At 46.7% G+C, this 12,146-nt stretch overlaps 1 protein-coding gene across 21 annotated transcripts in view; it reads left to right on the top strand.

Moving 5' to 3' along the window:
- Positions 1-12,146, top strand: part of CLEC16A (C-type lectin domain containing 16A) — a 240,763-nt gene that overhangs the window by 18,872 nt on the left and 209,745 nt on the right. For 11 of the 21 annotated variants that reach the window (XM_055242565.2, XM_063618181.1, XM_055242567.2 and 8 more), the window contains 3 exons: positions 6,045-6,193; positions 7,996-8,107; positions 9,810-9,933. In XM_055242565.2, coding sequence (XP_055098540.1) covers positions 6,045-6,193; positions 7,996-8,107; positions 9,810-9,933 — 385 coding nt within the window. The remainder of the gene's footprint in view (positions 1-6,044; positions 6,194-7,995; positions 8,108-9,809; positions 9,934-12,146) is intronic. The other 10 variants (XR_010115778.1, XM_055242568.2, XM_055242566.2 and 7 more) reach the window with 1 other exon arrangement.

Raw genomic sequence — 12,146 nt, 5'->3', positions numbered from 1 at the left:
TTTCTGGTGAGGGCTCTCTTCCTGGCTTGCAGACGGCCACGCTCTTGCTGTGCATGGCCTTTCATCTGTGTGTGAGTGGAGAGAGATTGAGAAGAGTGCTAGCTGGTGTCTCGTCCTCCTTCTATGGGGACACCAGTCCTATTGGATGAGAGCCCCCACCCTTATGACCTCATTAACCTTAATTACCTCGCCAAAGGCCTTGTCTTCAAATACAGCCACAATAGGGGTTAGAGCTTCAATGTAGGAACCTGAGGGGGACATAGTTCAGTCCCTAACCTTGTGTTTGTTTCTGTGTGGTGGGTACTATGAGAGGGTTCCCCTCTGCTGATGATGCTGGGGTTGTTTGCAGTTCTTCTTTATGACTTGCGGTTAAAGAGTTGGGGTCGCTGAATCATCAGCCAACAGAGTAAGCACTGGAAGAAGTAGGACAAGGAAGACTTCAGCCAGAGGGCAGGCAAGGGTGTGTGCATTGGTACCAACCCTCCTGCTTCAGTCCCTCCACCCAGCTAGTGAGTGTGTGGCTCCGAACTTCTTACCTGCCCTCACTAAGCCTCAGTTTCGTCATCCATAATAACCACCCCTGAGAGGCAGGTGACGTCAGTGCTTTCATTTTAACACCCAGGCACCAGCTGCAGCAAAGCCAGAATAGAGAAGGGGTTTTATCCCAGGCGATTAGCTCAGTGGTGTTCAGTGAGGGGACGTTTGGCATCATCTAAAAACATTCTTGGGGGTGCTGCTGACATCTAGTGGGTAGAGGGTGGGGGTGCTGCTAAGGACAGGTCCCCCCACAACAGGGAATTACCCAGCCCAAATTGTCCCCAGCGCCAAGGCTGAGAAACCCTGGTTTGGTTCCTAATCCTCCACGCTAGACCGCTAGCTTTGTTATTCCAAGATGACTTCACCAAGCCCTGGCCCTGCCTGCCAGAAGTGGGGGACAAGTGGCCAAATGTCTATATCAGAGGCAGGCTCTAAGTCCCCAGGACAGGTCTGAAAAAAGTCTGCAGTGGGCAGAAAGAGGTAGAGATGGTGGCATTCCTCTGGCCAAGAGGGAGAGGAGAAAGGGCTGCTGAGTGATGGCTCTCGCAGCCACCGCTAGGTGGTGCTGCTGCCTCAGAGACGCCTTATGCTTCCCAGTGACCGCAAGTTGACAAATGTGGGCTGACTCCTGTCTCCCTAAATGGTTTCCCTTGTTAACCAGCGCCTGTTTCACTGGATATGAAATGACTGTGGTTTCTGAAAGCTCTGAGGGGAAGATCCAGCTTAGTGGCACAGGCCCTCGACTCAGACTGAACCAGGTCCCAGGCCCAGTTCTGCCCCACACTGGCTCCCTGCGTGTGCCTGGACAGTGAAGGCTCCGAGCTGCTGTTTGTGCATCTGTCAAGAGGAGAGCACAGTGGCTGCGGCATAGAGTGGCTGGGCGTAAGCATGAGAGCAGGTGTTCAGAGCGAGGCACAGGGTCTGGCAGATAGGATATGGCCATGGTGTCGGTTTTATCCTTTAAGGCAACATCACCCTCAGTGTCCCTGCCCTGGGAAGCCTCTCAAAGCCCAGCTAGGCATGGGGTGACTGGATTGAGATGGGGGTGGGGCAATCAAAACTTACAGCTTTTAGAGTGTTTCTCTGAATTACATGGCTTTTAAAAATTGTATATATTTAATGTGTACAACTTGATTTAATATATACATATACACAAAAAAATGTGTACATTGTGAAAAAATCATGGCAATCAAGTGAATTAACATATCCATCACCTCACATTTGTGTGTGGGGGGGGTTTGTGTGTGCACATTGTGTGATGAAAATATGCAGTAGATCTATTAGCAGATTTCAAGTCTGTAACACAGTAGGATGACCTGTAGTCAGTGTGCTGTACATGAGAACTCCGGAACTTACTCATCGTGCATGGTACCCTTTGATCAGCGTCTCCCCATTTCCCTCCTCCCCAGTCCCTGGTAACCACCCTTTGACTCTCTGCTTCTATGAATTTGACTGTCTTAGATTCTCCCTATAAGTGAGATCATGCAGTATGCGTGGCTTTTCTTGTCCTGGCACCAAAAAGGGTGCCGTGCTGTGGAAAACCCAGGCAGATGCCCCTGGCTTTATAGCCCCTTCACCACAGTGCTTTTATAAGCCCTGCAAAAAGGGTAGAAATCATTGCACGTTTACAGAACTTGGATTTATAAGGGATGAGGAGGATAGACGACCTTTGCTTTTATTTTTATTTTCTAATCACAGAAGAAATGTCCTCATTGTTAAACAACAAAAAGCCAAATATTCGAAAAATATGAAGTCAAGTTTCTGCAGAATTCAACCCTAACAATCCATTGTGCCCCAGCCATTCTGCTGTTTGCTTTTCTTTTTCCCACCCTCTCAGTGTATCTTAGATCTCATTGGCCCGTTCTATAACCCTGCCTGGTTTGGTTTAGGAGTGGCAGCTTGTTGTGCTATAATCTATTTAACCTGACCACGGACATTTAGGTGGTTTCCAGCTTTTCACTATTACAAGCAGCCATTTCACAAATGCACCTGTTGCCTGTTGGGGTTAGTGACCTAAGTGACAGAGTCCCGAGAGACTGAGATTACGTACAGGCTCCCAGGTTTATTAGAAAAGGATACCACAGAAAGTCAGCCACACAGTGAGGGGGTAGTAGAAAAATCCCAGCCTGATAATAGAGGCGCCTCCACCCGTCCTATGGTGGCCCCCCACCACCCACAGAGTCATCTCTTGGAGGCCCTGGAAAAGTCCCTGCTGGGGAGTGGAGGGAGCCTGTCACTGTTCCAGCTCCAGGGTACAGCTGAGAGACAGTTGCACATCTGAAGCTCCCAGTATGGTGTGTGTATTGGTGGTGGTCTGGAAGCCACTAACCAGTCACAGCAGGGCTCAGTGAGACACCCCAACAGCTCCTTATCCTGCCATCCCATTACCCCTCCCTACTTCTCCCCCAGCAATAGCCAGAATGACACAGAAAGAAAAAGAAGTGCTCTGGGTATCAGAATCACCTGGGTGACACGATACCCATGTTAGACTCCAGGTGGATAAATAAACTGTGGACTATTCAGAGAATGTAATACTATATAGCAAAAAAGAAAAGGAAAAGGAAAAAAGGAATGAACTACTACCATTGCATACACAGCAACCTGGAAAGCCCTCAGATGTAATAAGCGAAAGGGGCCAGACATAGGAAGTGTACCTACTGTCTGCTTCCATTAGATGAGGTTCATGGACAGGCAAAACGAGTCTAATGTGCTAGAAGCAGAATAAGGGTTGCATTGGGGTAGCGGGTACTGACTGGGCAGGGGCATGAGGGAGCCTTCTGGAGAGCTGGGAATGTCAGATGTGGGATCTGGATAGTGCTTACACTGTGTGTATATGTAAAAATTCATCATGCTGGACACTTAGGGTTATGTATGTATGTGTTTTATACATAGATATACCCGAGGGTGGGTAATTTATAAGGGAAAGAGGTTTAATTGACTTAAAACTCAGCATTGCTGGGGAGGCCTCTGGAAACTTACAGTCATGGCAGAAAGGGAAGCAAACATATCCTTCTTCACATGGCAGCAGCAAGGAGAAGAATGAGTGCTCAGCAAAGGGGGAAGCCCCTTATAAAACCATCATATCTCGTGAGAACTCACTATCATGAGAACAGGGTGGGGGAAACCACCTCCACGATTCAATTGTCTCCACCTGATCCCTCCCACAACACATGGGGATTATGGGAACTACAATTCAAGATGAGACTTAAGTTGGGGACATAGCCAAACCATATCATATATGTACATGTATATATATTTCCACATATGTCAAGCTGTCCACTTAGGATTTGTGATATACATAACCCCATCTTAAAAAACATTAAGATTCCTAAGATTCTGCCTTAGACCCATTGACTCCTTGCTTGGAGGGATCCCCAAGCACTGCCTCAGTAGTTGTTACGCGCAGGAGATTTTGAAAACTGCTCTTCTAAGACTACAGATCGCACAGCCTGTCTGCCATGCCCACTCAGAGTGCACAGTGGCTTTTCTGAATGCAGTGGGCTTTCCTGGAGAACTGGCTTCCAAGGAGGACCACGCCACAGGCCCACATTGTGGCTTCCGTCACGATCCTGGGCTCCCAGATTCCTCTTTGTGGTGTTTTTGATGATTCCCAACAGACTGTTGAGTAATACTTCGATCGACCTCAGTTAGGTACCTCGACGGCTCCAAATAACTTAATGGTTTATTTCCTCTTCACCCAAGAGCAACTGTGTTCAGTCCTGGAATATGGTAGAGATTTTCTTTGTTTGTTTTGTTTTTAGAGACAGGTCTCACCCTGTCGCCTAGGCTAGACTCCAGTGATACGATCATGGCTCACTGCAGCCTTGAACTCGTGGGCTCAAGCCGGGACCACAGGCGCACACCATCACACCTGGCTAAAGCTGAGATTTTGAATCTCCAAATAATAGTAATAATAATAAGAAGAATGGCAGTTAACATTATCGAGTGCTTGCATTGCGGCCCATGCTGTGCATTCACACAGCCAGTGAATCAGTGACTACTACTACTGTCCTGAGTGCTTTCTGTGCATTTTCTCCATTAACCCTTACCACAACTTCATGAGGAAGTTTTGGCTTCGTGAACCTGGGGTGTGGGGAGGGTCAGCAGTTTGCCCAAGGTCACAGCACAGCTAGGAAGTGGCAGGGGCGAGATGTGGACACAAGCAGGCCAGTCCAAGTCCACGATTGAATCCAGAGCTTCCCAAACACGAGCACGCATGGCGAGCCCTGCACACTTCTCATATGCAGAGTGCTGGGCCCACCCTTGGAGATTCTGACTCCGTGGCACAGGGCCGGGGCCCAAGATCCTGCAGGTCTGACAAGCTCCAGGGTTGCTGTGCTGCCCATCTGAGGACAAGACTCTGAGTAGCGAGGCTCCAAACCATGCCTCCAGCAGGTGTCAATCGTGTTCTGCCTTTAGCTGTCCTGGGTGCCGGGCAGGTGAGCTGGTGCAGCGCTCACACAACATTCCGAAGGACAGGTGATGGGACAGCAGTGCCTGCCTTGCAGAGTGGCTGGTAAGAACACAGAGGGAAATATGCCTGGCAAGGGCCCAACACTGAGATATCAAACTGCAGGCCATAGGCTGCAGCTGGCTGATAGACATGTTTTTGCCGGCCAGCACAGCTTTAAAAGCTAGTTTATTTCAGTGGCAAACATGTCAGGATCAGGAGATGCAGTGTTGGAATCTGGTTTTGCCTCTCTTCACTGTTGAAAGCCCTCGCCATACTGGCCTGCATTTCCGCAGGGCCAGGCACTGGGAGCTGGGGAATGGGGTTGCTCTTCAGTTGACCCCAGTGCCCTTGGGCCCTCATCACCCAGTTTTCATTGTTGGGCCCCTGTAATGCATGACAGACTCTGACGTCAGACCTAAGTTTGAATCCCTTCTCTGTGACTGTCTCTGTGCACGGGTAAGTTAACATCTCCGAGATGTTTTTGCTCATCTGCAAAATGGGAAGAATGAGCAGGATCATGTGAAATGGTCATGTAAAGCACTCCGCCCAGTGGCCGGCATGTAGTAGGGATTCAGCAGAAAGGGACCTTTATGAAATCATGTTGCTATATAAGGAGGAAAAAAACCCTAGTGTGGCCTGTTTGTGGCCTTCAGAGTTGATGATGTGATTTGTGATGGCAGAAGGGGGCAGCTTTTTACCCTCATCCATGGGTGGTTTGTGAAAATGCCCACACACCAGCTAATCTCCCCCTACTCCCAGCTCTTTGTTGAACCTTGCCATCAATGAAAAGAAAATGTTGGAGTGTCTTTTTTTTATTTGGTGTGGGCGGGCAGGGAAGGGCTGTTCTCTGGTGATGCCTTTGAACTTCCTGGTGACTGTGCATCGAAGATGATCTCTTTGTTGGTTAAAAGTTAAGCTCTTCCCAGTTAGTGTGTTTAATCCCAGCAACCCAGAGGCTTACCTGATTCAAGTACATTAACGGGTCATCTGCTTGTTACCTGGCTTATCTTTCCTCCAGCATGAGTTAACCTGTTTTGTTTTTTTCTCCCTCTAGATTATTTGCTCTCAAATAACTATGTAAATTCTATCATCGTTCATAAATTTGACTTTTCTGATGAGGAGATTATGGCCTATTATATATCGTTCCTGAAAACACTTTCATTAAAACTCAACAACCACACTGTCCATTTCTTTTATAATGAGGTAAGTAATTGGCAGAGGGGCACCTGTGGGTGTAAAGCCACACGTGGCTTTTTTTTTTTTTATGACAGCGCCTTATATCTGGATGGTCTTGTGTCTGTTTACAAAGCTCTTATATGCTTGTTATGATTTTCATGGCAACACTTTTGACTTTGGCGTGCTTAAAAATTTTTTTTAATTAAATAAGTTACCTTTCTATTAAAAAAATTTAATTCTTTGTAGAGACAGGGTCTTACCATGTTTCCCAGGTTGGTCTTGAACTCCAGGGCACAAGCGATCCTCCTACCTTGGCCTCCCAAAGTGTTAGGATTACAGGCGTGAGCCACAGCACCTGGCCAGCCTTTCCATTGTTAATGTAAAATTCAATTTGTTCTGAGAGCTTTATACTTGGTAGAGAGGAGACATGCCCAGATATTGTCTTGGGGAAGTGTTGCCCTGTGGGAAAAACAGGAACTCCAGTCAGGGCTGGTTTTGTCACTTCCCAGCTGTGTCACCTTCAGGAAGTCCCAGTCCGTTTCTGAACCTCAGTTTCCTCATCTCAGAAATGGGGATAAGAATGTACATCTTATAGGGTTATTAGGGATTGAATTAAATGAGATGATGTCTTCAAAGTGCCTAGTATGTACGTAGCTAAAATCATAGATGTTGCTATTGTTGATAAGATAATGTCCCTGACATTCTTTGGGAGAATTATTAAAATGAACAACTTAAATAAATAAATTGCTCCTGTCCTGACACCTAAAAGTGGTTTGAACAATAGGGTCAATGTATCTCCCATACCAAAAGGTCCAGGCAATGGCCGTGCTGGTTCATCCTGTGGTTCAACCGTATCAGCGAGGACCCAGGCTTTCCCATCTTGCTGCTCTGCTGACTATACAGTTGGCACCCATCCTCAGGTTCAACCCCTCATGGTCAGAGGGTGGCTGCCACTGCCAAAATGCCTGATGAGATCACTTCCCTTCTTGTGTCCCTTTTTAACTTCCAAAGAAAACTTTCTCAGAAGGTTCCCACCAGGCTTCCCCTCATGTTTCCCTGCGTCCCACTGAGTACTTCTTAGGTGTCAAGTGCTGGGATAAGCACAAGACCAGAAATGATCTCATTTAATCTGGAAACCATAAAGTAGATGTTATTATCCCCATGTTATAGATGTAGAAACGGAGGTTTAGAAATACTGCATTGCACAGGTTAGAAGTGGTAGAACGGGTAACGAACCCAGGTCTGACATTATCTGGACTCTTTTTTTTTTTATTATAATTTTTAAAGTAGAGATGAGGTCTTGTCACATTGCCCAGGCTGGTCTCAAAACTCCTGACCTCAAGTGATCCTCCCTCCTTGGCCCCCCAAAGTGCTGGGATTCTGGGCATGAGCTACCACTCCCAGCCAATCAATCAGTGATTACTGCTACTACCACTACTACTGCTCTTTTTTCTTTTTTCTTTTTTTTGAGACAGGGTCTTGCTCTGTTGCCCAGCCTGGCATGCATTGGCACAATCACATCTCACTGCAGCCTCCAACTCCTGGGCTCAAGCCAACCTCCTACCTCAGCCTCCCAAGTAGCTGGTACTATGGGTGTGCACCACCACACAGACTTGGACTCTTCTGTTTCTTCCGTGACTTTGCCTTCCTATCCCTTTCTGCATTCCCCATTGGGAATGAACCACTGACTTACGGTTCACGTTGGCAATGTCTTTTTTTTTTTTTTTTTTATCTTTTTCTGAAGTCTCTGATGGAATTCAGAGAGTTGGGATGGGGCCAGGCCTGGCTTATGGGCTTCTAATTTGTTTCCGTTATTTCTTTTGTTTTAGCACACCAATGACTTTGCCCTGTACACAGAAGCCATCAAGTTTTTCAACCACCCTGAAAGCATGGTTAGAATTGCTGTAAGAACCATAACTTTGAACGTCTATAAAGGTAAGTGTCCTCATGGGCTTGTGTCTCGGCCGATTTCTGACTTGGCAGCAAGCGCTCACTCCCGTGTGTATGCATACGGTTCTCCGATTGTCACGAGGGAGTGCATTGATGATGAGCCGTGGCAGCTTCTCTCATGAAAAACTTGGAATCCCTTAGCATTTAGCTGGCCGCTCATGGAAATCCTTGCCTTCTCCAGGCACGTCGAAGTCTTGCTCATGCTGCCGCATAGAAGTAGGAGGTCCTGAGAGGCACGTGTGGGATTCAGAGTGGCTATGTTTTAGAATTTGAGAAAGCAAAGTTGTCTTTTTAATGTGTCATTTAAATTTTTGTGTCTTGGCTTGTGAAATATACTTTAATACAGCTAAGGGGTAATTTGACTTTTAAGTAATATATAAAAGCATGTCACATTTGAACAGCAGGGGGCAATGTTGTATTCCCAACAGGCTGCAAAGGCCAGCACTAACAATTCCTCCTTTCCCTCAGGATGTTCTTAATACCCAAAACATTGCCCCAGGGAAAAAGCCATTCCCCCACTCTCGGCTGCACTGACACAAAGGCTGCCTGGCCTGTTTCCTGAACTGGAATTGCCCTTCCAAGGCGATGCTTGGAAGTTCTCTGCCTAATGCCTGGGTTATTTTCCCCGGAGTCACCAAAATGGAGATGGGACTATTTTCTCAGGGATGAAAGGGCTTTGACTTTCATGAGTCAAAATGTTATTACTCCCTCATGAGGGTGCGGGCTTCTCAGGGACTCACTCCAGCCTAGCACTGGGCTTACATTAAATTTAAGAACTTTTCTAAGAGCCCAACTGGACCCATCCAGGGGTCACAAACTGAGGACCTGTGGGCCATATCCAGCTATCAGACATGTTTTAATTGGCTTAGTTTTTGAAAAAATATGTAGTTGCCAGTATTTAAAAATTGGGCGATCTTCCATGATAATCTGGATTTGCACCTTGAAGATGTAGATTTGGCTAGTTGAGGCCCACAGTCCTGCAGTTGGGGGGGTCAGCTGGCACAGAAGCAGCTGCCTCTTTGGGGTCAAGGCCCATGCTCCCAGGTCACGCACTAGACCTCTGGCCACCAGCCAACCTGGCAGGCTTCTAAGATTGTGACCCTGGTCCAAGCCACAGTTGGTTCTGCTGCCTCCTGCTCTGTTTTCTCCTGTCTCCTTCTAACCTTATCTCTCTGTGCAGATGCCTCCCACCCTAGTCTCTCTCCCTCTGAGCAGCTCTCTCACCTTCCCAGGTCCTAACCCTGTTAACTGTTGTCTGTTTTTTGCTTTTCCTTCAATGACGATTCCTGTGTTCCTTATTCCAGTGTCACGTAAGTTATTAACCTCTGGTTTTCTGCTTTCTTAGTCTACCCTTATATGTAAATACCTTGCTTGAGAATGGTGTAATTCTCAGTGTAGTCTAGCTCATTCTGCTACTGATAAGTAGGCTCTCCCATGCACCATTTAATGTTTAGCCCAACTAATTTATTTTTAAGTATAAAATATCGTAAGAACTGCCTTGATGACTATAGTTTTATGAATAAGATAAACATTTTTAAGTATTTCCAGGAAAGACAGACAATTTCAGATTATAGCAGAGGGCTTTTTCATTGTGGTTTTTGGGTTTTGCTTTGTTTTTATTTTTTTTTTTTTTAATCTTCCCCAAGTTATTTTTGGTAGCTTGACTTGTTTTTTCTTCTGTGAATTTTCTCAGTGGATAACCAGGCCATGCTGCACTACATCCGAGATAAAACTGCTGTTCCTTACTTTTCCAATTTGGTCTGGTTCATCGGGAGCCACGTGATCGAACTCGATGACTGCGTGCAGACTGATGAGGAGTAAGTGACACCCCCAGGGCCACTCAGTAGATAGACAGGGTGGTTAGGGGGGAATTCTGTTTTCATCAAGGAAAAATAAACACAAGAACAGCACTTCCCTACCTCTGTGTAGGCAGAGCATGGACTTCCATACTCTAAAAGGTCCTGCTCACCTATTTGTAATAATGAAACACTGGAAACAACTCAGATGCCTCCCAGAGCAGGCGGGGTAAATCAATTCAGTACAGCCGTAGATGGGGCTGCTAGGCAGCTGGTGAGAAGGTCAAGGGGCTCTGTCAGCTGATGAATGCATTAACAAAATGTAGTCTGTCTGTACGATGGAATAGTGTTTGGCGATAAAAAGGAATGAAGTGCTGACACTTGGTATGGCGTAGATGAACCTCAAAATCATTATGCCTAGTGAAATGCCCAGAATAGGTGAATCTATAGGGGCAGAAAGTAGATTGGTGGTTTCCTAGGGCTAGGATGTTGTGTGGGGACATAGGAAGCAACTGCTAATGAGTATAGGGCTTTTTTTTCTTTTTTGAGACAGAGTATTGCTCTGTCACCCAGGCCGGAGAGCAGCGGGGTGATCATGGCTCACTGCAGCCTCGACCTCATAGGTTTAAGCAATCCTCCTGCCTCAGCCTCCCAGGTAGCTAAGACCACCAGGCCTATGCCACCATGCCCAGCTAATTTTTTTGATTTTTAGTAGAGATGGGGTTTCGCCATGTTGCCCAGGCCAATCTTGCATTCCTGGGCTCAAGCAATCCTCCTGTCTCGGCCTCCCAAAGTGCTAGGATTACGGGTGTGAGCCACACATCCGGCCAAGTCAGAGGCTGCTTCCTTTTTTTTCTTTTTTTTTTTTTTTTTTTTTTTTTGAGACAGAGTCTTGCTCTGTCACCCAGGCTGGAGTGCAGTGGTGCGGTCTTGGCTCACTGCACCTCTGCCTCCTGGATTCAAGTGATTCTCCTGCCTCAGCCTCTGGAGTAGCTGGGATTACAGGTATGTACCACCACGCCTGACTAATGTTTGTATTTTTAGTAGAGACGGGGTTTCACCATGTTGGCCAGGCTAGTCTTGAACTCCTGACCTCATGATCCGCCCACCTTGGCCTCCCAGAAGTGCTGGGATTACAGGCGTGAGCCACTGTACCCGGCCATAAGGGGCTTTTTTTTGCAGGGGGGATAACAATGTTCTAAAATTGACTGTGATCATGGTCAGGCAACTCTGTGACTCTACCAAAAACCATTACATTGTGTACTTTAAATAATTGAATGTTACGGTATGTGAATTATACTTCAATAAATCTCTTTAAAAAAGAGATTAGGATGGTGCTTTTGTCCTCAGAGGGATGATTAGAAGTTCCAGAGCAGGATTTCTTTCCCTTGGCTCTGTTGACCTCTTGAACTAGGTACCGTTGTTGTGGGGGCTGTCCTGTGCATTGTAGGATTTTTAGCAACATTGCTGGCCTCTCTACCTGCTGGATTCCAGTAGCACCCCTCCCCAGTCATACCAACCAAAAATGTCCCCAGACATTGCCAAATGTCCCCTTTAAGGCAAAATCACCCTCACTTGAGAACCACTGCTCCAGGGTGACAGCTTTGCCCAGGCCTAGTGAGAAGTGCACCTAGATGGGGTCAGGATGCTAAAGGGACCAGGGCAGACCCAACGGAGCAATTGGGAAAGCTAGAAGCCTTATGGATTTAAACAGTCGTGGATGCGAGACATAATGAGACGCTTAACTATAGAAAGAACAAAGTTATACAAGCAAGGAAATGAAATCATAGTCCTCTATGTGGCTCCACAACGAATGTTATGACATCAACCCCAATTCCTGATAACTACTTGGGGGGAAGGGGCAGAGAGAATGGAAGAGTTCTGTCATAACAGGAGGTCAATACATAATAGCTAAAATGGCTCAATTGCAATATAGAAGTCCATGCAGATTTTCTAGAAATATGGGAGGAACTGTCTGCAGAAACAAGTAACTGCCTCTGGACAGTGAGGAGAAGTAGAGGAGGGCTGGGTGTGGTGGCTCACACCTATAATCCCAGCACTTTGGGAGGCTGAGGTGGGCAGATCACTTGAGGCCAGGAGTTGAAGACCAGCCTGGCCCCATCTCTACTAAAAATACAAAAATTAGCCAGACATGGTAGTGCACCCCTGTAATCCCAGCTACTAGGGAGGTCAAGGCAAGAGAATTGCTTGAACCTAGGAGGTGGAGGTTGCAG

This window comes from Symphalangus syndactylus, chromosome 14, assembly GCF_028878055.3.
Source record: "Symphalangus syndactylus isolate Jambi chromosome 14, NHGRI_mSymSyn1-v2.1_pri, whole genome shotgun sequence".
NCBI lineage: Eukaryota > Metazoa > Chordata > Mammalia > Primates > Hylobatidae > Symphalangus > Symphalangus syndactylus.
Note: the sequence above shows the minus strand (reverse complement) of the source record. Positions and strands in the feature narration are given on the sequence as shown.